Source organism: Aspergillus heteromorphus (genome assembly GCF_003184545.1).
Source record: "Aspergillus heteromorphus CBS 117.55 chromosome Unknown BO70scaffold_10, whole genome shotgun sequence".
NCBI classification, from domain to species: Eukaryota; Fungi; Ascomycota; class Eurotiomycetes; order Eurotiales; family Aspergillaceae; genus Aspergillus; species Aspergillus heteromorphus.
Genome location: NW_020290415.1, coordinates 74,452 through 102,415, shown reverse-complemented (window position 1 = coordinate 102,415; position 27,964 = coordinate 74,452). Strand labels below are relative to the sequence as shown.

Below are 27,964 nucleotides of genomic sequence, written 5' to 3'. Positions count from 1 at the left end.
GTTGGTCCCCCTTCCGTCCTCCCTTCATTTGCCGTTTATTTCTCCGACTGCACCGACTGCAAGGACAGTGCCTCCATGAGGGCGCCCCAGCTGTAAGGGCCGAAGCGCTCGTAGAAGTCACCCACGATCTCGGTGACGAAGACATAGGCAGCGCGATGGCGCAGATCGTGGACCAGGGGCCGGATCTCCTCGCGCGGCACTTCAGTGATCATGTAGCCGCAGCGTAGTCGGTCGTAGTGTAGCTCGCGTAGACGGTGCTGGACCTCATTGGATCGGAAGCGGACGTGTGGCTCCTCGCAGACCAGAATGAGGTCCGGGCCTGGATCGGCCATGGTGTAGTCAGGGGGGGTGCCGGGGTTGTGCACCACCTGCAGTTCTCAGGCCTCCGATGTCAGATCCTGAGCATCAACAACCAGAACAACTACAATCACCACCACATTGCCCACCCGCCATTCGTCAAATTTCACAGACAGCTGTTGGTGGCGCCCGCAGTCACCCGCGGTATGGATGTACTTAAACTGGCAACGGGGCTCGGCACGCGGGGAATGAGGGCAACGAGGGAAGCGACGGCACGAAGGCTGAAAGAAACAAACGCACTTACCAATCGGTCCCGAAGGAGCCCCGGCGAGGCCTTGACATGCTGGTGCAGCGCGTTCAGATAGTCGGCGGCGGTGGCAGCGTAGTGGTTGGGCGTCTCGTCGACCATGATGCCTCCGACGCCTAGTCCGCTGGTGGCATGCTCCGCGGCCCAGCTGGCGTATCGATCGATCTCCTCGAAGGTCTTGGCGAGGGGCTTGCGACAGTAGTCGATGCGGATGTAGCCGACGGTGTACACGTTAGGACAGGCGTTCAAGCGGGCTACCTCGCGGGCATAGTTGGCGTCGGGCGATGGCAAGGCACCGGGTCCACTGTTGGGGTTGATGATCACCAGGAACTCAAGGTGTGGATAGGCCGCGATACTACCCAGGGACACCACCCCAGCAGCGATCAATTCGTTAGTCAGACTGACATCCAGCTAGCCCGACACACCCCGACAGACAGACAGACCGCCAATCTCCCCCGACATCTCCAACAGGGGAGGGGAAGACGGAGTTGGAAAGCATGCAGAATAGGAACCGGACAAAACCTTACGCGTGATAGAGTGGATCCCAAGTGCTGGGCGTTAAGGGATAAATGTACAAGGGTACAAGCACACCGGACTTGGGAAGCGAGTCAGCCATCGCCACTGGTTGGGGGGCGGGGTGCGACTGATGAGGAAGGTGAGAGAGAACGTGGGGGAATGGTTGAGGAGGCAAGCAGCAGCAGGTTGGGGCCCAAAGACGCAGGCAAGATCCCCGGCCTTTCTTTATACGAGGTGTTCATCTATCTGGAATCATAGGAGAGTTGGGACGAGACGTGGACGGCACGACAGGACAACTCCCAGTCCCCGGGGGGGAGCAAGAGAGGCTAGTTGAGAGGCTAAGTGCTAAGGGCCTATCCAGATGGCACAGACAGACGGGTTCCTTGCCCAAGTGCCGAGCTAACAGGCGCTAACCAGCCGGGCCAGCCTCGGGCGGCATCGGCCCTCCAAGCCTCCCCCCTGGCGCGGGTGTATCTGTCACCAATCAGGCCCGATGGCCGGCTCATCAAAATCAAGATCCGGAGGCCAGGCGGGTCTAGGGCCAGATGGGCCAGATACTAGTGGTCCAAAGACAGGAGCCACCGACGGGATCGCCCGGCCAGTGACAGCTCACGTCGGCATCACGTCGCAGATGGTCGCCCCCGCCGGATCGAAACTCTCGTAATAATCCTCGCTCAACGTGGTCAGGAACAGGTACTCGGCTTTTCGGCTCATCTTGTCCACAAACTTTCGCAGGGTGCCGTTGCTCAGCGTGTCAGGCACCGAGTGCAGCATGTAAGCGTATCCCGTGCGGTCGGACGCCAGTGCGGACAGGGAATGCCTTTCCGAGTCAAAGTCTTGATAGCTGCTCTCGAACACCACCGTGACGTCCGTCGTGTTGGCGTTGTAGCGGCTGTCCGGAATTGTGCCGGGGTTGTGGATAACCTAACGCATTCATTCCCTGTCAGCGACCTGTCAAAGTCTTTTTCCCCACTGGTGCGCTTCTTACCAGGCGATCTCGGCGGAATCCCGAGGAATCCTTGACAGCCTCATTGATGGTGTCCATGTACTCGACCTTTGCGGCAGAATAGTCGTAAGGAGCCTCGTCGAAGAAGATCCCATCCATGGCGAGGGTGAGGGATCGATTCGCCCATCCGGCGTACGTGGAAACTTCCGCGAGCACGGTAGAGATGTTGCGAGTGGCATAGCCAGTGCGCACATAGCCAACCTTGCGCACATTGGCATAGGTGCCGAGGCGCTCGATGTTGGTTACATACGCATCGGACGGATACGCACTAGAGCCCGGTCCGCTGTCGGGGTTGATGATGACTGTGAAGTTCAGATCCGGATGCGCGGAGACCCTAAAAGGGTTAATAACCATGTGCCGCCATTGGAATGGACTGGGCAACAGCCGCAACTTACGAGTCATATAGGGGATCCCAAGTGCTGTCGTTGGTGGGATAGATGTATAGTGGGAACAAGACGTTGGATCGTTCCCCATGGGACTTCCGGGTCAAAATTACGGCACATGGCACGACAATAACGATGATGACCACAAGGGCCAGAGCGATGGAGATGGCAATGCACCAAGGCCGCCTAGGTTGTTTGAGACTGGGGCGAGGCATCCATGCGGCGGCCAGCCCGAACTGGCGACAGTCAGTGGGAGTGCGGAGTATAGCAGGCAAGCTGGCTTCCGTCGTCTGTCCGAGAGGGACGGCGCGCAGGAAGTGATATAAACTTGAGGAACTCGAGCCGAGCCAGTGCGCGGATTCTCCGGATACACGTCTGCCAACGCGCCCGGACGCAGGCTACCAGATTGAATGCTAAGACCGCTACTTCGACCTGTAGCGCGACGGCGATAGAGGATGTATAGAGTGACACCAGATGGCACTAGATTGATGGCAGCCAGAGCAATCACGCCGGCTGTTCTTTTAGGCCCACGCAGGTCAGACTGAGCCAGCCAGTGCGATAAGAGCCCCGTATTTCAAGTCAGACATGCAGGTCAGCCCTTGTTAGTGCCTCTTGCGTGGCCACTAGTCTGGTGGTGAGGTCCTGTCGGTTCGGAGTCCCAAAAAAGTAGACAGAAAATAATGCAAGAAAGTAAAACCAAAAGCAAAAAATCCTGCCATACGTGCAGGCGCCAAACCCTTCCTTTGCGGTGTCTGGGGCGACCTGATATCCCGTACATAAGTAGATAGATGCATCCGCTATTAATAGTCATTCATTAAATGAGAGATCCGCGGCTCCCCTAGCGGCATGAAGATACCTGCATTTAGTGGCTAGCATCGTCGACCACCTTGCAGTGACCTTCTAAATAAACAGGCACGGTTCCCCATCATTGCAGTTCAGGGCAGCAGCATACATGCCGGGTGTCTGACGACTTGCCTGACACCATGGGACTGGAAATCCTGGGCCTGGATGCTGTGGGGTGGCATCGGATGGTGACGACGTGGTGGGACAAGGTATGATGCTGCCTGTGTTTGGCAAAGACAAGTCCCCATGCCACTCTTCTCCTAACTTTGTCAATCCACAGGTTCTCGCAGCTTGCTTACTGGCAACTATTGTCTTCGGGGCGCTCTTTCTCTTGGCTGTTATTGGAAGGAAGCTTTACAGAGTCTGGCAGGTATGTTCTCGAAAAATATGGCTCAGACCATCTGAATAGGATAGCACTAACCTTTGCCCCCATTGGGGGGGCGTTCTAGGGGCGTCATCATCTCTCGGAAGTTCCCTCGGCCATTGTCCGTTATTTTGATCAACTCAAAACAAACACTCCATCCCTTGCGTCGGAGAAGTCGCCCACGAAGGAGCTTAAATCCTTTGGTGTCTTCCTTGGCTGTGTATCCAATCCGCCGACCCCTGCAGAGGCGAGAATATTATCGCAGTGGGATATTCTCGTCGTAGATCCCCTTCAAACCGGGGTCCTGGGTGCCTTGACCGGGCATTGCACCTCAGGGCATGTCCTCGGTCGGATCGACGTCCGAAGCCTGATCGGGTCCGATGCGAGTCACGACAAGGATGAAGTCATAAAATCCCTGGACACGGTAATCCAGACCCTCACCACCTTCCTCAGCCGTGGACAGGGCGAATCCTCGCCATTCCATGGTGTGCTTCTGGCTGAATGCTACTCGCACTTTCAGCCCGTCATCTTGAATGAATTAGTGAAGTACATGGACCGCCTTGGTCTAGCTGTGTGGCTTGAAATGTCGCCGCCGGCCTACCTCGGCGAGCAGGAATGTCGAGCCATTGATATGAAGCGTATCCGCGGCGTGGTCTACCGCAACGGAACCATTCTACCCGACGGTGATAGGCGCAATTATTTCCAGATGGCCGAGATGCGGACTGCTATGCGAGTTGTGGCATCCCAGAAAGCTGTAGGCGACTCTCTCATTGCCATGTGGGACATCATCGACGACGATGTTGAGTTGTCACACCACGTTCTCGGGCGGAGCTTCAAATGGTGCAACTACAACAGCGCCTTGTGTTGGATTGCACCCCAGTCCGCCCTGACAAACGCGGACATCGCTATTGCCAAAACAGTGACCCAGGAGCCCCTGGGAGCCATGATGTTTTTGAAGCGTGGCGAAGTCTTGGAGGCGCACGATGCTTGGAGGTCAAATGACAAGGTGAGTCCCACATTTCCGCCGCTTGTTCCATGAGCTCGATTCAGTAGCTGATGTTTTGAAACAGATCAGTCAAAGCCCTTGCGGGCATGAGAACCTGTATGATTCATTGGACGTCTTTGTCCCCGACCTGAGGGCAAAGCTCGCCCTGTCACCCCCTGTCAATTACCCAGGTGCCGAAAGTCCAGGGTCGGCGGTTCATGGTCTGGAGTTATCTGCACGAACTGAGAGGCCGCAGACAGACATTCTTTCTGTCTCGTCGGATGGAACTAGTTATACCGGACTGGGATGCTTCCAGCTAGGTCTGGAAGTCAACTCGAAAGACGTTACAGACCTACTGGAAAGTCAGCGGCAGGTGAGAGATCTGGATTTGCTCCAGCGTATCCAGGGAGACGAACTTCGTCGGATCGCCGAGCCGTTGCGCGTCTTGCTGAGGGCCGAGAATGCGCATGCCTACATTTCATCCGAGCTTCATGCCATCCGATCTTTGATTGACCTTCTCACCGCCAGCAAAGGTGACGATGACGACAGATTTCGAATCTACGTCGGTCTGCACTCGGGTTTCCGTACTCGCCTAGGGAGTCAGGTCTGGGGGTTGCATGACCTTGACTCTAGCATGGGGATCCTAAACATCTACCTGTCTGGGAAGACGCAGGACCGTACCGGAGCCGTTCTCCACACCTACCTATCCAACAGGGGATTCAGTCGGTCGCAATGCTTCCTGGCAGAGATGGCCTTGGCCACGGAGAACCAGACCCTGTCGCAGACTTGGGGGTTGCCACAACGCCTTGTAGATGACGTTGAGCAGCTTACCCCGTTGGAGACGCTTGTATGGCTCCGGCGGCTGGCCTTGGTAAGCCGCGATGATCCTCTCAAGTTGTCCACAAAGCTACGCGCCTGTGGCGAGTACCAGCTGGTGGAAGCCCCGTCACTTGCCCAACTCCGAGCATTGAGCTCAAGCGCTTACCTCGATGGAGAGATCTCGGCAGCAGAGTTGGTTTCGTCCCGTCTCACCTGGCTGGAGGGTAAAGGGTGCTGGTCTCCTGACCCGTCCACTGCGGAAGCGCTTTTCCTGGAGATTGATGCCCGACTGCCGGTTCTTCTCATGAATGGAGAGGCAGACATTCTAGAACAGCTAGCGGTGGTCATGGAGACAATACTGCAAAAAGATAAGATCGATGCTGGCGCCGACCTCTTCGCACTGAGTGTATTTTGCGCCTTCCGCCGTCTTGCCTTGAACGAAATCTACCTGGAGGTCCTTGACCGCAATCCACTACCGAACCTTGATCCAGTACAAGCAGCATGTTTCGCGGAAATGTATGCTTGCGGTGCGCGGACTGACGTGTATTTCGATATGACTCCCAAGCGTCTGGGGCAGATCATCTGGCGCTGGTATCGTGCGTACTACACAAAGCACCAGCCCCCACACCGCGAAGAGGTCTTCACGGAGCTCCCGACGTCGTATGCTTCCATGAACGTGGACATTGACCCAAACGGGGATCAGTACAAAGTTGCCTGGCATTACCGACTGACCTTCCTGGGAATTTTCGCTGTCCCGGCGTTGATTGATGTTACCATGTTGACGACGGTCGGACGTGGCCTGTACCTCACCACCTTCATGAGCGATCTAGACAAGACTCTCGCGACAACTGCGCTGATGTGCGCTCTTCTCGTCTGTGGTGGGTTTGGCAGCTGGATCAGCTCGGGTGGAAGTTATTATCTGTATGCCATGGCCTTTCCGGCCATGAGCATGTTTGTGCTGACCCGTTTTGTCGCTGGCCTTGCCGTCGCCATTGTCGGGGGTGTAATATCGCTAATCGTCGTCGGTGTCATCAAGAACTTCGCCGCGGGTATCTTGTTCTGCCTGTACTTCATCATGCTTTCGACCTATCTCATGACTCTGTCAGCGCTGTCAGTGTATCAACTTCCCGGATACCAGTTCCAATCGGTAAGTGGATTCAGGCCGTGGTGGAAGACCAGTCTTGCTGACGTGTGATAAACAGGGACGAACGGTCATCATGACATGCATTCCGATTCTTTTCGTCTCACCTATCGTCACACTCTGGGTGCACCGGGACTCCGTTATCTATCTGTGTGTTTTGGCTGTGTTCCTTTCATCCCTGCTGCTTGGGGCGCGACGTGTCATCTCACAATGGAACATCTGGTATCTCAATATTCCATGCGTCACGGACACGGAAGTCGTCAACTGGTATATGCAGACCCCAACCTCGGGGTATCTGGGATCGGCTTCAACCGAGAAATTGAAAGACGTCGGAGCGGATGCCCGCCAGGCTCTCCTAGCCAGTGTCCAAAAAGAAAGAAACAAGTGGTTCTGGACGAAGGAGACCACGGATCCCTTCATCGCCAAGATGACCAATGGATATTCGGCCACTATCTTTCTTCTCGGCTGGTACTGCCGTTACTCAAGAACCAAGATGCCCCTGGCGTATAGCCCGACGTGGAACCTGCAACTCAAGGCGGCAGTCGATACGATGGCCGAAATGCAAAAGGGTCTGAAGATGCACAATGCCTTCTTGCACTGGCGTCACACCGGCGCCGACGTCTGGTGTGGTATCCTGTACTTCATCGTCGCTCTGTCGGACAAGTGGACAGCTCTGCTCACGGGCGAGTCCATTGTTGGGCTGTCAGCGGCAAACAGTGCCACGTACCGTCTTACGGTGGGCTTCGCCCTAGGCTACTACCTTCTGGGAGCAGTCATCCTGGACGCTGTATCGCAGCCGCTGTGGACACTGGTCACGAAGCCCACTCCGCAGCCCGTTTCCTCGTTGGCGAGCCTGCGCGAGGTTACCCTTAATGATGCTCGGGCGCGCCGGAAGCTCTACTGGAAATCCCTGATGAAATTCTTTTTCCTGCACATCTGGGGCACAGCCATCAGTATGGCTATCATGTGGAGTTTTGAGGCGTCCCAACTAGCCACGATCATGTACCTGGCCTATGTCGGTTGCTATAGCGGTCTTCTCTGGTACCAATACAACCGGATTTTCAGCGGCCCACATGTGGCAAGCGGACTCGCCGCTTGCGCGGTTATCTCCTTGGTCGTTGGCGTTCTTCTTCATACCCTGCTTCCTGCTTTCGCCTACAGCAGTGTTATTGGATTGGCGTCAGGTACCTGGGGGGCTGCCTTCTATTCCGTCTGGAAGGCTGACATTGGGTGGCCAATATTTGCGAAGGATTCCCCCGATGGCACGATCAGGGTTAACATCAAGGGGGCATCGGCGACCCACAGCATCAGCACTCTCGAACCATACACAGAAATCTCTCAGACCACCATGTCCCAAATGTTCGATAATATTGGCATGCTGTCGGATGAGTTTCGGTATGCGCTTGACCCTGCTCAGCATCCCGGGGTTGAGGTCAGGCAAATCCTGCGATCTGATCGTCAACTCCAGAAGTCCAAGGCAGTGCGAGCTGCATTTCCAGAGGCAGCAGATGTGGTTCGACGTGCCGCAGAATCCTGGGAAAATGGAGAGATCAGCGTTGAACTCGTGTCGGCGGCACATTTGCTGCAGCCGGAACAGAAGATCCGAACTATCACTCGACAGACTGGCGACCATGTTCACATCTGCGTTGTCATTGGTCCCGACCTGGTCGGATATGACTGGGTGTCCGATATCCGTCGCAACTGTCAGGCTATTGCCGAGGCAGTGGTTCAGGCGACAGCCCAATTCAAAACGGGGATGTCTCACGACCACTCCATGATCGCAGAACTACTGGTTGTGAATGACCGGCAAGGCGAGGAAATATCTCTCCCGGAAGGCATCAAGCGTCAACTTGAGAGCAGCTCGACAGAGCGGGCTCGGGTCATCAATTATGGGCAAAAGACAATCGTACGCCACCTGTTGCTTGGCCTGGACTGCGACCAGGAATGGGACCAGCTTCCTCGAGCGGCGAGGGCCTTGCTTTTGCGTCGGACTTGTGAACAGCCGAGCCGCGTCTCTTCCGAGCAGGCTGCATGGCTCCGTTCCAGAGCCGAGGCCGGCGAATGTCTATCGATCGAGGAGTTCATCGCACGTTGGAACCTGGGCGTGAAGCTGGCAGTCAGCGTCACATCTTTTGCCATCGAACTGGAAGCCCACCATCGAGGCCGAGACGAACCGGAATTCCTGAATTCCCGATATGATCGGCCGATCCGGAACCTGCTGGCGCTGAACGAGCAAAAGCCAAACATTGGCTTCGCCGAGGCTCTCCGGATGTCATTTGCCCGTTTTGTTCAAATCTGGAACGCGTGCGTCAAGTTTACTGTCATCTCCCTGGTGGCGGATCCGGAGTATCAACGCGAGCTGGACTTCATGATTCGTGGCCAGCCGTTATTCTTCGCCTGGCCCGTGACTCTGTTCCTCAACGGGGTCTGGCTGTTCTGCAAATCCCTACAACGACTTATTATTCCATTGGTCCTGGTACGACTTCTATGCACCCTCATCATTCCCGAATCATGCTGACAGCTGCTCGCAGTTCCACGGCCGACCCAAGGTCTCTGCCCTGTATCGGAACAGGAAGGACTGGAAGACGGTGATCCACCAGAACCGGGTCGTGGTGGAGAGCCTGGGTGGGATCTCGACGGGATTCTTCCGACCAGAATCTGACGGGACCGTCCAGCTCTACCAATTCAACGGACGCCACGACCATGAGCCAAGCGATTACAAGCAACTCGTCGCGATCAACACTTATACCGAAAAGCTCCTTCTCTCGCGCCGCCAAGAGTATCGCGGAGACACTCTGGTTAACGAGTTCACGTATGAATATCCACAGGACAGCCGGAAGGGGCGACCGAAGTTGCCCACTCAGCGGGAATGCACTCAAGGGGAGTTGAGCGGACAGATCGTCCAGTACGATAAACGAGGCTATATGACCTCGGGATCCGCAATGCGCGGGGTCAACCCGCTGCAGTTCAAGTTTTGGTACCGGAAGGGGGCCAAGTTCGAAGACGAGCTGCTGCGCGCCGACTATGTCCTGCCGCATATCAAGATCCAGGTTGCCTGGTGCATGCCTCCGCCAAACCGCCCTGAGAGGCAGGACAAATGGATTCCCTACCCTCGGGTCACCGATGCCACGTTCGTTCAAGGTGATGATACCCACAAGGCCAAGTGGACGTACGATCACAAGTTCCATCCGATCATTGCCACCACGCTGAATGGTGAATCCGTCACTACCCCTGCCATGATCCACGAGGATTGGTTCAAGGTGTTGCAGAAACCGACCAAGTGCAGCTTTCTGGACGACAATCCGCTCTTTTCCTTCTCCTCGGTCAAGCCCAATTTCCTGTCGCGCCTCCTGGGCTGGAACGTGAAACGGTATCCCATCCCCACCTCGCGCGCTCGCACCCACCTCTGGAAGTCGTGGAAAGGCAGCAAGGAATTCGACGCGATCACGACGCGGTGGTTGGATGAGATCATGTTGCGGTCCGACCGGGTGCTCAAGCCGTACTGGAGAAACCGGGACCTAGGCCGTTTGGAGCCCGCCTGCGATTATCTGGATGCCCAAGCCGACACCGTCCTCGCCCGGGTGGATATCGACCCGGAAGTCAGCTCGTGGACTCCGATCGCGTTCAAGATCAGCGATCTGTCCAGTTTTGGACAGGGCGGCGACGCACGTATCAATACCAGGACCCTCTCCACCCAACTGCAGGATAGCGACACCGAGCTGCACGTCCTCGCCATGGACACCGGCACCTGGCCCAACGAGCCCGGTGGTGTGTCGGCGTGCCGGCGCGACATGGTCAACGATCTCAAGGCGATCCGGTGGCACATCCTGGCAGAAGCGGCCAACGACTTCGGCGTGCCCCGATTCCAGATCGAGCGGAATGTCCAGTCGCTGACCGTGTTGCCTCAGTGGGGGCTGGACTTCCTCAACCCGACCCACGGGATGTTCCAAAACAACCTGGATTCCGAGGTGGTCCAGAAGTCCCACGACACGCGGGTGGCAGACATCGAGCAGAACTTCATCCCCATCCTGACCAGCCTCGTCCGGTGTGCCCGCACCATGCACAAGACGCGGGCGCACATCGAGCTGGCCACGAAGGCGCTGGTGGATTTGAACACGTATTTCGAGTCGTCCCGGAACTGGAACGATGTCTGGATGAGCGACACGGTCAAGCGCGCCTGGCGGGAGCTTTGGCTGACGGAGGACATGGAGGATACAATCCCCGTGTCCGAATGGTGGAATTGCGAGCATCCCACGTTGTTGCAACTGGATACGGCTTTGGACATGTGGCATCGCTGTGAGCTTCCCTTCCCCCCTCCCCGAGGTGACGAGACCCCGAGCTAACCTGGGGGTTTAGATCTCTTTATCTTCTCGGTTCCCATCCCCGAGCGCATCCCCGACGTTTTTCAGGTCTCGCATCACTTCACGGGCGCCACATATGGTGTGCTGTGCAAGGTCAAGCGCAAGTGTGCCCTGCACGTGTGGGACCACTGCGTGAGCTTCCGCGAGATGACAACCTTCCTGTCCGCCGCCGTGTCCTTCGACTCGACCTTTGTAAACTCGACGCTGATCTCACTGGGCCACCTGTCCTGCATCCTGATCGAGCACCACGCGGATGTCGTCCTGCCCTGTGCGGAGTACTTCAACCCGGGGTGGGAGATCGAGCTGGGCACGTGCGAGGGCGTTCTGGAGCATCGCCGGGCCTTCCACCGCAAGATCGACCCGGTGGTGAACGGGATCACGAACATGGAGAAGTATAAGCCGATCGAGAAGATCAAGACAGAGACGCCTACGGTGGTGATGCTGTCTCACATCCGGTATGTATTGGAGAGAAATCCCCCCCCTCCCCCTTTCACTTGCAGTCGACTGACCAGGATCGCAGATACGTCAAGGATATCAAGACGGCCATCATGGCCACCGATCTGATTGTCAACCAATGGGGCTTCAAGGACTACCGCCTCCACATTTACGGAGATATGGAGCGCGCGCCTGGGTACGCGTCCGAGTGCCAGGAGATCATCGCATCCAAGTCACTTCGGGATCATGTTGTCCTGAAGGGATTGGGTAACCCGTCGGTGGTGCTTCAGGATGCCGTAAGAGCCCCCGATCCCCCCCCCTGTTCCCCCACCTTCCCTTGTTTTCTCTTCATTCCCGTGGAATTCGGACTGACAGATCGCAGTGGATCTTCATGAACTCGTCGACCTCGGAGGGGCTTCCGCTGGCGATGGGCGAGGCGGCGCTGACGGGGGTGCCGGTGGTGTGCACGGACGTGGGGGCGTCGTTCTGCGTGGTGATGAACCGGGACACGGGCAAGCGGTTCAGCGAGGTGGTGCCGCCGAACGACGCGTTCTCGCTGGCGTCGGCGCAGATCCGGGTGATGGCGCTGCTGGGGGAGTGGAGCCAGTTCGCGGGGACGCGGAGGGATACAAGCCGCCGGCGCTGGGGCTGCGGCCGTCAGCGGCGGAGGTGGAGCAGATCTCGGCGCGGATGTACGCCAAGCAGGAGGAGCGGCGGCAGTTCGGCATGCAGGGGCGCGACAACGTGCTGAAGAGCTTCTCCAGCCACCGGTACCTGCGCGAGCACGAGCAGATGCTGTGGCTGGGCAAGTACCAGAGCCAAAGCTACGTGGCGCGCGGGCGGGAGTCGTCGTCGGCGGGCGGGTCGAGCGAGTTCTTCAAAGAGCGGGTGACGATCGAGGCGATGGACGGGCTGGTGCCCCGACCCCACGCTGGCCGGGGGCCCGTCGCACGTACGGGCGAGGCTATTCCGGGTTCAGCTCGACGAGTACGCAGTCGTTGTGTTGAGGGGGCGGGGATGATGTCTGAAGAGGAGGAAGGGCCATTTTGTTAATAGCTGACGGGGATGCCGGACGGGGCTGTACTTATATACTTGTCTGGAGCTGTACTTACTCATCTTTTAATGCTAATCATCATAATGCTAATCAGCCATGCAATTGACTTCCGAAGGGTTCAATGGGGAGGAAGATGGAGAGGAGGATGGAGAGGAGAAGGGAGAAAAGCGCAGAGGAAAGAAGAAGCGAAGACAAAGGAAGAAGGCGCAGTCACCTGCCGGGTGGCCGCCTCAGGCAGAGGGGGGATGGTGAGGCATCAAAGCGTAGGACTATTTAGTAGTAGTAGTAGTAGTAGTAGTAGTAGTAGTAGTAGTAGTAGTAGTAGTAGTAGTAGTAGTAGTAGTAGTAGTAGTAGTAGTAGTAGTAGTAGTAGTAGTAGTAGTATAGTAGTAGTAGTAGTAGTAGTAGTAGTAGTAGTCAGTTGTTAGTAGTAGTTGTTAGTAGTAGTTGTTAGTAGTAGTTGTTAGTAGTAGTTGTTAGTAGTAGTTGTTAGTAGTGATAGTTAGTAGTGATAGTGAGTAGGATCAGGATTAGGATATAGTTGTTGATAAAGGATAACTCCCATTCACTGATGCTCTTTCTTCACTTGCACTGCTGCTGGTCAGCGTGAAGTCCTCCAGTAGTGAGTACTAGTAGTACGCTGCCACCGTCTCGCCGGTCGTCTCTCTCTTCCTCTTTCCCTCCTCTGCTTCTTCTTCCTTCTCCCCTCACCTCTTAAGTTACAACGACGTGACATCCCTCGACTCCTCGCCTTCTTCACCAGACTACTACTACTATACCCTCGTCTCAACACTCCAACCAGAAAGCTGCTCGCTCTCCCACCTCCCCCTTCCGGCCAGCCTGGTCCTCGTGTCGACCCAGCAGACAGTCGATCAGCCTGACGCCACCATGATCGGCCAACGGTTCGTGATCGAGACTTTCCTCTCTCCCTCATCACGACACACACGTGCTGACAAAAGAGCTCCCACAGGATCTGCCGGGACTTTGCCCGCCATGGCAAGTGCCGCTGTCAAAACTGCCGCTTCTCTCACCACGTCAATGCCCCCAAGAACAACCAGAACGAACAGGCGACTCGCGTGCCGGGGACCAAGCCCGCGTTGTCGGTGGACGAGGTCGACTTCCGCGACTGGAAACGCCACGTTCCCGCAAAGCCTCAGCGCGTCGGCCCTCTGGGGAGCCAGCTGGGTCCCTTTTTCCGAGAGGCACGCCGGCTCCTCGATCACGACGTCGGCGTCTTTCAGGAGGTCATCCGCGCCCTGTCCACCGAGGGAGGCTTGAAGCGAGTCCACGAACTGATCGAGGGCCTTCGGGATGCCTGGCCCGCGCCCCTGAAGCTGAGCGTCTTCGCCGATCGCGTCCAGCCGTTCTTGAGCATCATCACCCACCCGGAAGCGCTGGCCTCCCTCATCCTCGAGCAGGCCGTGGGCACCATCTATACCTTCCTGTATGGGCTCTCCGGAACGCGAGCGATCACCCTGCTCGGATTCCTCGCCGGCGTCCTCGACGCTCACAAAGAAATGGAACAAGGCGCGGGGTCCACCGTCGGCCATCTGGAAACCACACTGTTGGTCTTCTGGCAGATCATCGAGCTGAACTCGACGGCGTTTGCCAACGAGGCTCTGGTCCCGATAGCGGAGGCGTTCAAGGCCCTGGTGGTGGAGTGCCAGGAGTCCCAGGCGCAGTCCACCCTGTACAATGTCCAGTTGCATCTGGAACGGATCATGCGTCGACTCAAGATCGGCGATGCCCTCCCGACCACCATTTCAGCACCCGGAAAGGCCACCGACCGCCTGGACAGAGCCCCGGCATTGTTCAACATCAATCGTAACCCCCCGGGCGGGCGTCACGACAACGACTCGGCGAACATCTGCGACATTCGGATCCTGCCAACCTCCCAGGAGATCCTGTCCCCGCATGCAGAGTATCTCCCCGTGAAGGATCCGGAGCAATGGCACATCGCGGGGGTCCCAGGTCTGCTCGACCGAAATTTCCGACTCTTGCGAGAGGACACTGTCGGCCAGCTTCGAGACGCGATCCACGCCATGCTGAGACCAGCGAGCGACCGGGAGGGGAAAAGCAATCAAGTCCGCACGTATACCTACCCCAACGTGACGGTGGCCAACCTCGCCTTCAGTCGGCACACCGGGCTGCAGTTTGTCGCGCAGTTTCGCCAACCGCCACAGGTGCAGCGGATGAATGAGCGACAGCGGGAGGAATGGTGGCAACTGTCCAAGCGACTGCAGGGGGGTGCCCTCGTGTGCCTCGTCGATCCAAGTGGCGATGTTCTCTTCTGTACGGCGGCCGACCCACCGCGGTTGAAGCCTGGCGAAGAACGCCCCAAGGACCTGCCGTCCCTCTGCAAAAATAAAGACATCGCTACCGTTGCCTGTGAGCTAATCGAACCCAGCGACGAGGAGGTGCAATATATCTTGGACCGGTATCGGCCACGCGTCACATTCCCCCCCGTGACCTTGGTCGAGTTCCCTGGCATCATCCTCCCGGCGTTTGCTCCAACGTTGAGGGCCCTCCAACACATGTCGCGAAGCGATAATATCCCGTTCTCAGCCTTCTTGGCGCCAGTGAGCCCATCCGATGCAAACCCAGTGGTTGATGTGCCGCCCCCCGCGTATGCAGTCAAGCCCGGCTTCAGCTTCGACCTGAGCTGCTTGATGAACGACCAGAAATACCTGCAGTTTCAACCGGGCCAGGCACTGGATATCAAGACGCTTCAGGCCCATTCAACCTTGGATAATGCCCAGGCCATGGCGATGGTGCACACTCTGCAACGTAGTATCGGTCTGATCCAAGGGCCACCGGGCACCGGGAAAAGCTTTACGGGGGTTGCCCTCATCAAAGTGCTGTTGGCAAATGGGGCCAAAGAAAAGGCGGATCTCGGACCCATCATCTGTGTGTGCTACACTAACCACGCCCTCGACCAGCTGTTGGAAGACCTGCTGAAACAGAATGTCACCAACCAGATTGTCCGGATTGGATCTCGTTGCAAATCGGAGCTGGTTGAAGGATACAGCCTGCGCAAGTTGGTGAACGCGCCCTCCAGAACCAAGGCCGAGAAGCACTCGCTGTGGGAACTCTCGAGCGATCTGAAAGACTGTCAGGACCAGTTTGATAACCTGAGGTTGCAGACCGAAGGATTGGATGCAAACCTGCAATGGTTCCTCCGCAGCTACCATATACAGCATTATGCCCAGCTGTTTGGCGATGATGGGGACGACGGGACATACATACCCGCGCAGAAGGCCAAGCGAAACGTATTTCAATCCTGGGTCAAGGCCGGTCGCAAATCCAAAGCCGACCCCCGGCCCATCGAGACGCTTTTTGAGACCCAACTAGAGCACATGACGGCTGGCGAGCGGCAGCGGATCTACCAGCATTGGCTGGAGACAAATCGAGCCAAGTTGCACGACGAGGTGCAAAGCATCGTCGCAGACCAGCAGAAGACAAAGAAGCGATATGATAATGTCCGCAATGAGCTAGATCTACGGTGTCTTTGCGAAGCACAGGTCATCGGAGTCACCACATCGGGTCTCGCCCGGAACCTGAAGATGTTGAAACGGCTACGATCAAAGGTCCTGCTATGCGAGGAAGCTGGTGAGGTGTTGGAAGCTCACATTCTGACGGCCCTCCTGCCCTCAGTGGAGCATGCCATCCTCATCGGTGATCACATGCAGCTTCGCCCACAGATTCAGGATTATGACCTCTCGCGCGAGAATCATCGAGGAGGAGAGCAGTACTCCCTGGACAAGTCACTGTTCGAGCGCCTGGTCGACCCCAACGATGAGTCCAGTGTGCAAGTTCCATTCAGCACCCTGGAAACCCAGCGTCGAATGCACCCCTCGATCGCTCGCCTGATCAAAGACACATTATATCCTCGCCTAGAGGACGCACCGTCTGTCCAGGACTACCCCGAGGTCTGTGGGATGCGCCGGAGGCTGTTTTGGCTGGATCATCAGCACGGCGAAGGTAACGTGTCGGACGCGGACGCCCTGGGAACGTCTCATTGGAACGGATTCGAGGTTGAGATGACCACGGCCCTGGTGACCCATCTGCTTCGCCAGGGATCGTATAAGGACGGTGATATTGCCGTCCTGACGCCCTACCTGGGACAGCTCCACCGACTTCGACAACGGCTCAGCCAATCTGTCACCATTGTGGTCGGAGACAAAGACCAGGACGACCTGGCAAATGCGGGGCTGGAGAACGACGCTGACAAAGAGAAAACGCCCATCGCAAAGACTGATGCCCTTCAGACCGTCCGCGCGGCGACTATCGACAATTTTCAAGGCGAGGAGGCCAAGGTGGTGGTGATCTCCCTGGTGAGGAGTAATACCCAACGGCGGTGCGGGTTTCTCCGGACGTCTAATCGAATCAATGTCCTTCTATCACGCGCTAAACATGGCATGTATATCATCGGCAATTCAGCCACGGCGGGCGACGTGGCGATGTGGCGGCAGGTGGTTGACATTTTGAAGGAGAACGACAACTTCGGGGCCCGACTCGAGCTCCAATGCCCGCGTCATCTTGGCCTACCGATCTGGGTCTCACAGCCCGATCACTTCGCACAGTACTCGCCGGAAGGAGGCTGCAACAAGCGCTGCGTCAATCGCTTGCGCTGCGGCCATGCATGCAAGCAAAAATGCCATTCTACACTGTTGCATGATGCCGTTTATTGTCAGGAGTTATGCCCGAGACCGCAGAAGGGATGCAAGCATATATGCCCCAAGCTCTGCGGCGATCCATGTCCCCAACGGTGCCAAGTGAAGGTCTTCGAGGCTGGTCGAACACTGAAGTGTGGACATGCCGCCGAACGGCTTCTCTGCTGGCAAGCCCAAGATCCCTCGGTCGTTTTGTGCCCGGTTCCTGTGGCGAAGACAGTGCCAGGGTGCAACCATTTGGTCACGGTTCCCTGCCACGTCGATGTTAGTCGTTCCACGTTCAAATGCAAGACTCCTTGTGGAAAGAATCGTCCTTGTGGTCATATCTGCAAGGGCCTGTGTTGCAGCTGCTGCATCCGCGACGAGAATAGCGAGGTCATCATGTTCAGTCACGGTCCATGCCGACAACCCTGCGGACGGAACTATTCGACATGCACCCACATCTGTAGCAAAGTCTGTCATCCCTCGGAGCAATGCCCTCCATGTGGTGCCCCATGCAATGTCCAATGCGGCCACTCCATATGCCCCAAGAAATGCTGCGAACCTTGTGCCCCCTGTGCTGAGGATAAATGTCTGTCATGCTGCCCCCACAGTCAGTGTACCTTGCCATGTGCAGCGCCGTGTGACAATGTTCCCTGCTCTCGACGCTGCGAGAAAGTCCTGGAGTGCGGGCATCGCTGCCCCTCCGTGTGTGGAGAGATCTGTCCCACCAAGATATTTTGCCAACTCTGTGCCACGCCGGAAGTTCAGGAACATGTGGTCGATTACATTCTGTCACAGGCCTATCGGGAAATCGACCTGGACAAGAACCCGTGCATCTTTCCTCGCTGCGGTCATTTCCTTACCATGGAAAGCATGGACGGCCAGATGGATATGAAGAGGCACTACGAGCTCGATGCAGAGGGCAGGCCGGCCGCGATCGCATTATCGTCAGAGCCATTCGCCACGGATGTCAAGCGATGTGGCACTTGTCGAGGCTCGCTGAGGGATGTCTCCCGATATGGCCGTCTGGTCCGTCGGGCACTCTTGGACGAGGCCACGAAGAAGTTCATTGTCTACATCAACAGCGAGTATGTGCCCATGGCTCAGGAGCTTTCCAAGCGGTTGTCTGAGATGCGAAAAGTCGAAGCAATTCCGTACTGTCTGGTAGTTGGACAGAACTCTACGTTCCGCATTGAAAATTCTCGTGAGAAGCAGATCACGCTCCTAGCTGGCGTGATGAAGAGGACTAGCCCGATCCGCTGGCGAGAACTGATCAAATTGCGAGATCAGATGGTGAGATATTACGACCGAGTCAAAATCGAAGAGCAACCTTTCAGTCGCGTCCAAGCCCTAGTGGAGCGCGCACAACAACTCAAGGAGGGCCGCGGAAAGTTTGAATTCAGCGAAAGTGTCTTGCAGACCAAGGGAATCCTTCTTGCCACGGCCCTGCTAATCCGGTTGGACAATGCTCTGCTCAGTGACTTCATCTCTCTGTACATGAAGTCCAAGACCAGTGCTTCCAAGTTCACACTGATTGTGAACCTGCAGGCCAACCGAGAGGAGTGCAGGGCCTTCATCGGCATCGCCACGGATTTGAAACGGGTTCTTCACCAGGTCGAAGGCTACATTTTCCTGGCGCAACTCTGTGCACTACAGCGACCGTATGCCCGGGGAGCGGAGGCCGAGAACTGTCGGGTTGATGGGCAATCTGCTGTTGCTTCGGCTCGAGACTTGTGTCACCAGTATCCGGGCCAGACCAACGGGCTATTGAAGGAGGTTGACGGGGCGGAGGCCATGCTGAAGGGCTCAACTTTCTACACGGTAGTCTCCAACGAAGAACGGATGGCCGTTGTCGCTGCCATGGCCCGTGAGTTCCTGGGCACTGGACATTGGTACTACTGCGCCAACGGCCATCCCTTCACAATCGGCGAGTGCGGCGGAGCGGTGCAGGAGTCGACATGTCCCGAGTGCGGCGCGCCAGTTGGTGGACAGGGACATGTCACCGTCGAGGGTGTGACGCGTGCGGATGATTTGGAGCGCGGACTGGAACATCTCGCTCTGCGATGGTAACCCGGATCAGTGACAGAACATGTGAAGGGGAGGAGGAGGATGACGAAACGATACTTCATATGCCATGTAATCTGGTGAAATGCAGTTTCAGGTTGCCACCCGTGCACTGTAGGCTAACCGTAGCTCGGCCCCCCTCTTCTTAGCTTCGATTGGTAATGGAATGGGCGAGGATGTTGAGATTGTTCTTTAGTGCCTGGCAGACCGGAGATAACCAGAGCTAACCGGGAATAGGACCTGGCGATTACTCAGACCAGTTGGTGCTTAGAAATCCGCCCGGGGGATGTCTCCAGGATATATTCCATCTTCATCTTGCATCCACACTTCCAGTCTCTTCAGCGTGTCGGAAGCGCCGGATTCTCGAAGTCCTGTACGAGAGCAGCACCATGGCCACCTCGAACCTACACAACATCCTCCTCACCGGGGCATCGGGCTATCTGGGAGGCACACTGCTCGCCCGCTGGTCGGCCGCCCAGCTGCCCCCGTATGCGACACTCTATGCCCTCGTCCGGACGGAAGGGCAGGCCCAAGCCGTGCGGCAATACGGTGCGGAGCCCCTGATCCTCGATCTCGAGGACGACGAGGCCGTTACCCGCGCCATCGTTGCCCATGGCATCTCCATCATCTACTTCCTGATCGCCGCCGGCAACGCTCGGTACCAGCCGACCATGATCCGAGCCCTGGCACAGGTCCAGCAGACCACCGGTCGGGAGGTGCATTTCCTGCATACCACCGGTGCGAAGGCCTTCAGCGGGCATGCGGGCCACCCGACCGATATCCCCCTGTCCGATGCCGATCCGAGCCTGTATGACCTCCTGAGTTGTCCGAAGGCCGCCCATCCGTGGCTGGGACGCGTGAGTAGCTCCTAGCTCTAGTCTCCGCGAAGGCACTCGCTAAGAATCTCACTCACAGGCGTCGGGGGTCAATCGTACCGTCATCGAGGCTGCCGAGACCCACGGCGTGCGCAGCTATATCTTCATCCCCTGCATCGTCTACGGCCCCGGCGAGGGATTCGGGAATCGCATCTCCATCCAGACGCAAGCGATCGTCAAAGCCGCCGTCGGGACGAAACACATCTATCGAGTGGACTCGGATCGTCCGGTATGTTTTCAACCGTTTCTGACTGGGTTACGGGTGTCTAATATTCCCCAGACCTGGCCGGTCTGTCATGTTCAAGATACCGCCAGCTTGTACCTGGAGCTCCTCCGGAGGGTGCTACGCGGAGACAAACTTGATTCCGGAAAGCAAGGGTACTATCTCGCAGCCTCGGGGAGTGTGGCATGGGAGGCTCTCTACGACGCCATGGGTCAACGGCTCGCCGCACGGGGCGTCGTGGAGGACGCTGCGATACGGGACGCGAGCGAGGCGGATTTGGAGCGGATTGGCGAGGTAATTGAGCGTCCGAAGGACTTCGTTCCCCTCGAGATTGGTGGAAAGTAAGTTCTACTGTGCCCGGAGGGATAAGACACAAGCTGACGATGACAGGTGTACACTGGAAGCACACCATGGGCGGCAGATTGGGTGGGAGCCCCAGTATGGCCCGGAGCATATTCTGGCTGCTGCCGCGGAGGAAGTGGACTTGATTCTGGGGAACCTGTGATTCATGGCCATATGTAACTTTTAGTATAGAAAACGTCGGAATTGCACGTATGACAATCCAACTCGCTCCTAGAGAGCAAGGCTGTATACATAGCCTTCACTGTTCCATTTCTGCTCTCCTCCGGTCGTAATTGACCACAGACTCGAGCAGGGTTTGGGCACCTAGGGTACTAGATTCAGTCAGCCTCGATATTCCATTTAGCTGAGAGAACACTTACCAGTCCGCGGGACTGCAATACTCCTGCGGGTGATGGCTCACCCCCTCCTTGCAAGGCACAAAGATCATGGCCGTCGGGCAGTGCTGGCTGGTGTGGACGCTGTCGTGGCCTGCTCCGCTAGTCAACTTCATCCACTGCTCTGCGCCCACCAGGTGTGTGGCCGCGTCCTGGACCGCCGCGATACAGTGCGCATCAAACTCCACCGCCGCGGAGTCGGTGTCTAGCGTCCAGTCCAGCGAGACGCCCCGGCCATCCTCGCGGGCGATGGCCGCAAACGTCTCCAGGCATTCGTCCTGCACCGCACGCACGACGCGATCCTGCAGATGCCGGATGTCCAGCGTGAAGGTCACCTCCGAGGCCACGGTGTTGGTCGACGAGGTACGCGGCAGTTTCATCACCCCGGTGGAGGCGAGTGCACTGTACTTCTTTGCCACCGCGTTGGAGGCGACGATCATCTTAGACGCTGCCAGCACAGGATCCCGGCGCGCGGCGAGTGGCGTCGTGCCCGTATGGGCATCGCGACCCGTCACTGTGATGGTGAGCCACCGGTATCCCTGGGCCCCGCACACGACACCGATCGACTTGCGGGCTTCCTCCAGAATGGGACCCTGCTCGATGTGCAACTCGAAGTGTGCGCCCAGTGGGTATCCCATGGCGGGATCACTCGAACAGGCGACCGAGCCGAGGAAGCCATGCCGCTCGAGTTCGGATCGGAGGGTAACGGTGGGATTGAAGATGTCGGTTAGTCCCCAGGCCTCCTCAATGGGGGTCGCTCCAGCCCAGACTCCCGACGAGCACATCGACTTGGGGAACCGGGCGCCCTCCTCACTGAGCACCATGGTCAGTGATCTGTCCCCGCTTCGGGCCACCGGAAACACTCACTTGGTCCAGTTCACCAGCCCGATATCGTAGAGCGTGCGGAAGCCACGTTCCTGCATCGTGCGCAGGACCTCAAGGCCGGCGACCACGCCCAGGATGCCGTCGTAGCGCCCGCCCCGAGGCTGGGTGTCGAGGTGACTTCCCATGGCTATCATGGGTGCCGGCGACCGAAAGGAGCCAGGCTGCCGGGCGAACAGGTTCCCCATCTGATCGATCGTGGTCGTGCATCCCAGCTTCTCCGCCTCCTGGATGAGCCAGCGCCGTACTTTGGCATCGTCGTCGGTCAGGCACAGACGCGCCATGCCCGTCTCCGTCGGATCGCTGTCGAGAAAGATTTGGTCAGAGGGGGGCCATTTCCAGCCGGGGCTCCCCAGGGACAAGGTACTTACTCGCCATAGCGATGGGCGGCGCCCCATCGGCAGGTGCGATGTAGAGTCTCTAGCAGGCGATCCGAATTGATTCGGAGGCCGGATGCAGATGAGGGTGAGGATGCTGTGGCTGTGGACGCCCACCGCCGCACGGGAGTCGAGAGCTGGCGGGAGATGGTTGATCCCAGCATAATCAATCGCTTACGATGAGTGCTCCGAAGGTTTACAGGGAATATTCAAATTCGCTTGGGAGATACGGGATGAGTTTGGGGGTCGGTGGTTGTGTGATGAGGTGACGAGATGACTGGCCTCGACGCCCTCCGGCGACATCCACCCACCGAAGCCCTCAATCCCAGCGGACCTTCATCATTACGCGACATCTTGCACTTCGTTGAGAGCTCCACGACCAGTCGCAGAGAGGACCCCGTTGCTCCACCGTGTCAGATGCTGCTCGGGGGAAGATTCGCCCGAAGTTGTCGGCGGAGGGCGCATCAGGCCTGCGAGAGAGTCAGTCAGTCTAGTCTGAGGGGAGGGGACTAAAAAGTGGCGAAGCCCCGTCGCTCATCCGCAGGAGGCAGAGAGAGACCGACAGAAGTTCGTGATCCAACCCATACCACGATGCCCTCCCAGCGCAGACCCATCTATCTCAATCCCGCCCCGACCACCGCCTCGGGGGTGCCGTCGGCGTCGGCGTCGGTGCAGGCCTTCCACGAGAGCTTCCCCGGGTATGCGGCCAGCCCCCTGGTGGCGCTGCCCACCATCGCCCACGAGCTGGGCGTCCGCGCCGTGTATGTCAAGCAGGAGAGCGACCGATTCGGACTGCCCGCGTTCAAGGTGCTGGGGGCCTCGTGGGCCATCTACCGCGCCGTGACCACGGCTCTGGGGCAGCCCTCAGACACGCCTCTGGTGGCCCTGGTCAATGGCATCCGGACAGGGGCTGCGGCAGGCGCTGCCCTGACTCTGATCGCCGCCACGGAGGGTAATCACGGGCGCGCCGTGGCGCGTGTCGCCCAGCAGATGGGGCTGCGGTGTCGCATCTACGTGCCGCACACGATGCACGAGTACACCCGGCAGATGATCCGGTCGGAAGGCGCCGACCTCGAGGTGGTCGACGGGGACTACGATCGGGCCGTGCAGACCGCGGCGACGGCAGCGACAGCGGCCCCGGCGGCCCCGGAGGGGGCGCCAAACATTCTAATCCAAGATACGGCATTTGCGGGCTACGAGGAGATCCCGGGATGGATCGTCGAGGGCTATTCCACCCTGCTGCGCGAGGCGGACGCCCAGCTTCACGCCGTGGGCCTGCAGAGCACCCTCGTCGTGGCCCCCGTCGGGGTGGGTTCCTTTGCCCACGCGGTGGCGGCCTCCTCCAAATCGCGTGAATCCCCGGCCGCCGTCGTGACAGTCGAGCCCGATACCGCCGCGACTCTGACCACCAGCCTGCGACGGGGGGTGCCCACCTCGGTGGCCACCAGCCCCAGCATCATGGCGGGGATGAACTGTGGCACCGTGTCGACCACCGCCTGGCCGCAGCTGCACCAGCTGGTCGACGCGAGTGTTACCGTGTCCGACTGGGAGAGTCACTGCGCGGTGCAGCAGCTGGCCGCCCAGTCCGTGGACTCGGGACCCTGTGGGGCGGCCAGTCTCGCGGCCATCCGCCGTCTGAAGGCCGAGCACGATACGGAGAGGTTTTTCGCGCCGGACTCGGTCATCCTGCTCCTCAGCACCGAAGGGCCCCGTCCCTACGCGGTGCCGGTGGATGTCTCCCCGGATGATCCGGTGGAACTGACCCAAGTGCTCACCCGCATCAACTCGTCGAATCCCACCCTGTCTCAGTCCGAGGGGGCGGGGGAAACGGCCATCGTGAACTACCTATCCGCCTGGTTCGCGCACCGCGGCATCGAGCACCACCGCGTTGTACCGTCAGCCTGACCACCTACGAAGGGGACGCACTATCGGGCCATCAAGGGATGAAGGACGGCGAAGAGGTGGTATTTGGCCGCGGCGCCCTCGACATGAAGGCGGGACTGGCGGCGGGGCTGTCGGCGCTGCTGGTGGCCCAGAGGACGCCTCTGTCGGGGGACGTGCTGGTGGCGGCGGTGGCGGACGAGGAAGACAGCTCCCAGGGGGACGACGGATGTGATTGCGGCGGGATGGCGCGCGGATGGCGGGGTGGTGCTGGAGCCGACCAACCTGGCCATCGCCCACGCGCACAAGGGCTTCGTGTGGGTGGAGCTGACCGTGCAGGGACGGGCCCCCGAACACCCTCTAATCCAGCAGCTCGTGGCCTTGGGCACGGACGTGATGGGGCATGCGCCAGCGTCCCGTTCTGGTGCGATGCGGCGCTGCTGACGGCGGCGGGGATCCCCAGCATCGTCTTCGGGCCGTCGGGGGGTGGCTTGCACGCGAAGGAGGAATGGGTCACGGTCGACAACATCCGCGCGGTGACGGGCGTTCTGGGGCGGCTCATCCGGCAATTCTGCCCGTGAGGTGGTCAGTCGGACAGAGTTGAACAAGGTATCATAGTTGTAGTGCCTGTATAAATGGGGATGACCGCAATGCTAGTGTGTCGAAGCAAGAGGTTGAAGAGGTTGAAGAGAAGAGAAATAGAAGAGAAGAGAAGAGAAGAGTACTCCGTAGAGGGCGGTAAACAGAGGATAGGCGGTGTGGTACTGCAGAACAAACCCACAGACCGCCTTCCCCCCCCCGGCTGTGCCTCAGGCCCACAATGACCCTCTCCCGCTTCCTCTTCCTTTTCCTTTTCCTTTTTTATCCTCTCTCTCTTTCTCGACACTCCACCCTCCTGCGCAAGTCTTTCCCCATCTGCTTCATGTCATTGTCTCTCTTGGACCGCCCTCGCCATGGCGGGCTCCCTCCCCGATGACCCTCCGCTGGCCTCCTACGACGACTGGGTTGACTGGCTGTCCTGCCCCTCCTCGTGGCAGAACCCCCCCCCTCCTCCTCTTCCTCCGAATGGCTTCGTCCCACCAGCTCCCCAGAGTCTTCAGCCCCTGCCTCGTCAGATCCCCTCCGGCTCGAAGACTGGCTATCGTCCGATCTCTTCGCTGCCGAACTTCCGACCGCGCCGCGTCCCACCGACCCCTCCGCCGTCCCGCCCGCCCCGACCGAGGATTTCGTCAATGTCTCGCGATGGCTGGACGGCGCCTATCGACCCCCCGTGCCCTGCCGGCACTGCCAGACCCAGCGCCTGCAGTGTCTCATCATCCGCACCACCCCGGCCAACCCGAACCCCGTCACCTCCTGCTCCAGCTGCGTCGCCCTCTTCCGCGAGTGCAGCCTGTCCCGCGGCGAGAAGCGCCACCCCGCCGGCTTCGAGACCGTCTTCCCCGTCTTCGGCCATCTGCACGGCGTCGCCGAGCTCACGGAAGACCCACGGGGGGCCACAAGCCATGTGCAGTCGGATGCCCCTGGGCGAAGGAATCATAACCCGGTGGGGGGACTGGAACATCCCCCGGGACACGTCGAGGAAGATCCCCCGCAAAAACCGCGGTTCTCCCGGAAGGGCGCCAAGGTGTTGCGAGACTGGCTGTATCGGAACCAGCATGACCCGTATCCCACCGACGACCAGAAGGCCGCCTTTGCCCAGCAGACCGGTCTCACCGAGAGACAGATTACCACCTGGTTTGCCAATGCGCGACGGCGGCAGAAGATGGCCCGCCGGTCCTCGCGGTCGGGCCAGATCGTCCGCAGTGGCTCGCCCATGCCCGTCCCCCGGTCCGCCACCCTGACCCCGATGGAGCGCTGGCAGCGATCGCCGCCCGACCAGGAACCCGTGTCGCAGTCTGTCATCCAGGAAGCCCTCGCCACGGCCGGGACAGATCCCGCGTGGGCGCGTCCGGGCGCCTATCTGACCGCTAGCCCGAGTGCCGACGACCTTGCGTCCTCGATCTCGAGCATGGACAGCGGGCAGTCCCAGGGCTCCTCTGAGAGCTTTGCGTCGGCTTGGAGCCATCAATCCGAGGACGGTCTGCCGTTCCCCCTGTCCGACGGGCAACGCGCCTCGCAGCCCCCGCGGAGACGCCCCCGGCGTCGGTCCGTGACCGGCCACCCCTACCAGTGCACGTTCTGCGCGGATTCGTTCAAGAAGAAGCATGACTGGTCCCGGCATGAGAAGAGTGTGCACCTGTCGTTGGAGTCGTGGATCTGCAACATTGATCCCAGTCCGCTCGATTCCGCGGACTCGCCCTGTGACTTCTGCAGCGCCTGTCCAGCACCGCGGGCGCATATGGACACGCACGAGTTCGACGTCTGTGCCGACCGACCCCAACCCGAGCGGAGCTTCCGTCGCAAGGACCACCTGATCCAGCACCTCCGCAAGTTCCACCACTGCACCAAGGCGCCCGCGGGTCGGATCGAGCCTTGTCGCGTCGTCGTCAGTCAGGTCCTCAGCCGGTGTGGTTTCTGCGGGCAGCGGATGACGACGTGGTCCGAACGTGCCGACCATCTGGTGCAGCACTTCAAAACCGGTCGACGCATGGCGGAGTGGTCGGGCGACTGGGGGCTGGACGCGGTGCACCAGGCCATGTTGCGGGATGCGACGCTGCCGCGCGATCGGTCTGCGTATTCCCCGGCCACCTCGTGATCCTTGATCCTTACGATCAGACGTGTCAGCCATCACGGGCAGGTGAATACAATCTGGGAGGCTCCTCTGGCCTTGGGCTATAAGCGTTTCCTCCCTCCCGATGAGCCTTTTCTGTGGGATCATCATCTTCACATCCCAGGAGATTCCTCTCCCGGGGGGTACATAGAGGTCGCGTCACGCTACCCTCGTCGTCCTCCGGCCCATCTCCCGGATCGAGGGTTCGACCGGCGTGGCGCATTCTGATGCGATGATCGCGGTGCAACGGTGACTCGACTCTCCGATACAGCCATCTAACCGTTCCCCGTAAGAGCCGAGAGCTCGCAGGGGTTGTAGGCTCATCGGCCTTCCAATCGCGCGAGTGGATCATCTAGCTCTCTACCAGTGTGGGGCTTTCTGACTCATAGAGCAGGGCAATGGCAGACGTAGTGTATATCCAACTGCGGCGTGCCTGTGCTCTCGATTTCTCTGGCTATGCGCTACACCAAGGCAGTAAGGCCTCGCGTAGCCCCTGACCACCTCCAGGCATAGAAGAATAGACACTCTAGATACTTGGACAGTTCATCTAGCTTGTACTAACGAAGCATCAATTGAAGACTTCTTTACCTCCCTGGAAGCAGAAAATACCATTTCAGTTCCCAAGACCTGCCAACCTGGTGAGGGTCGTTTTGCTACTCCTCTCCAAGGGAGGGAAAGCTATCATACTCTTCCCGACGCCGAATCAAAAAACCAAAGAACTTGAAAGAAAGGGGGAAAGAAAGAAAGAAAAGAAAAGGGAAACGATTCAGTATCGCGTGGCAATGAGTGGGTAAAGCCAACATGCACTGGGCTATCCTTGTACGAAATGATGTGTTCATGCTGCTGCGGGTGTTTGCCGAGATCCCGGCAATGTCTTCCGCATCGATGACCGATATATATATTTTTCGTCTAGCAAAGCAAACGCACAGCAGTAAAGTAGAAGCCCAGTGCAAATGGAATAGTGGAATTGTTTTGGTGTGGTTTCAGGACAAGACGTGTGCCATATATGTAACAGAAATTATGATAAATGAAAAAAAAAGGCATGTTGG

General features: G+C 58.5%; 7 protein-coding genes across 7 annotated transcripts; 5 read left to right on the top strand and 2 right to left on the bottom strand.

The window, feature by feature from the left end:
* Positions 1 to 35: 35 nt before the first annotated feature.
* On the bottom strand, positions 36 to 2,724 carry BO70DRAFT_379188 (spherulation-specific family 4 protein; the record flags this gene model as incomplete). Its single annotated transcript, XM_025545315.1, has 5 exons — positions 36 to 368; positions 602 to 959; positions 1,734 to 2,044; positions 2,109 to 2,460; positions 2,522 to 2,724. The coding sequence occupies 5 exons, from the start codon at positions 2,722 to 2,724 to the stop codon at positions 36 to 38; spliced, it is 1,557 nt and encodes a 518-aa protein (XP_025399785.1).
* Positions 2,725 to 3,492: 768 nt separating this feature from the next.
* BO70DRAFT_403479 (glycosyltransferase family 4 protein) lies at positions 3,493 to 12,763 on the top strand (the record flags this gene model as incomplete). The annotated part of the gene is made up of 11 exons (XM_025547041.1): positions 3,493 to 3,561; positions 3,633 to 3,722; positions 3,802 to 4,722; positions 4,787 to 6,667; positions 6,723 to 9,137; positions 9,193 to 10,957; positions 11,018 to 11,477; positions 11,543 to 11,753; positions 11,840 to 11,989; positions 12,061 to 12,409; positions 12,606 to 12,763. The coding sequence occupies 11 exons, from the start codon at positions 3,493 to 3,495 to the stop codon at positions 12,761 to 12,763; spliced, it is 8,469 nt and encodes a 2,822-aa protein (XP_025399784.1).
* A 716-nt stretch (positions 12,764 to 13,479) lies between these two features.
* Positions 13,480 to 19,236, top strand: BO70DRAFT_290530 (putative NF-X1 finger and helicase domain protein; the record flags this gene model as incomplete). Its single annotated transcript, XM_025539356.1, has 1 exon — positions 13,480 to 19,236. A coding segment is annotated over one exon (5,757 nt), but the record flags the coding sequence as incomplete, so codon positions are not given.
* A 383-nt stretch (positions 19,237 to 19,619) lies between these two features.
* Positions 19,620 to 21,002, top strand: BO70DRAFT_403461 (NAD-dependent epimerase/dehydratase family protein; the record flags this gene model as incomplete). The annotated part of the gene is made up of 4 exons (XM_025547040.1): positions 19,620 to 20,087; positions 20,146 to 20,334; positions 20,386 to 20,669; positions 20,719 to 21,002. 4 exons carry the CDS (start codon positions 19,620 to 19,622, stop codon positions 20,831 to 20,833), a joined length of 1,056 nt encoding a protein of 351 aa, XP_025399782.1. The 3' UTR covers positions 20,834 to 21,002.
* BO70DRAFT_290810 (M20 family metallo-hydrolase) lies at positions 20,930 to 22,488 on the bottom strand (the record flags this gene model as incomplete). Its single annotated transcript, XM_025539376.1, has 4 exons — positions 20,930 to 21,002; positions 21,051 to 21,878; positions 21,933 to 22,250; positions 22,319 to 22,488. The coding sequence occupies 4 exons, from the start codon at positions 22,486 to 22,488 to the stop codon at positions 20,930 to 20,932; spliced, it is 1,389 nt and encodes a 462-aa protein (XP_025399781.1).
* A 427-nt stretch (positions 22,489 to 22,915) lies between these two features.
* BO70DRAFT_428656 (tryptophan synthase beta subunit-like PLP-dependent enzyme) lies at positions 22,916 to 24,786 on the top strand (the record flags this gene model as incomplete). The annotated part of the gene is made up of 3 exons (XM_025548000.1): positions 22,916 to 24,180; positions 24,225 to 24,436; positions 24,545 to 24,786. 3 exons carry the CDS (start codon positions 22,916 to 22,918, stop codon positions 24,784 to 24,786), a joined length of 1,719 nt encoding a protein of 572 aa, XP_025399780.1.
* Positions 24,787 to 25,025: 239 nt separating this feature from the next.
* BO70DRAFT_352205 (homeobox and C2H2 transcription factor) lies at positions 25,026 to 26,900 on the top strand (the record flags this gene model as incomplete). The annotated part of the gene is made up of 2 exons (XM_025541784.1): positions 25,026 to 25,129; positions 25,289 to 26,900. The coding sequence occupies 2 exons, from the start codon at positions 25,026 to 25,028 to the stop codon at positions 26,898 to 26,900; spliced, it is 1,716 nt and encodes a 571-aa protein (XP_025399779.1).
* Between the last annotated feature and the right edge of the window lie 1,064 nt (positions 26,901 to 27,964).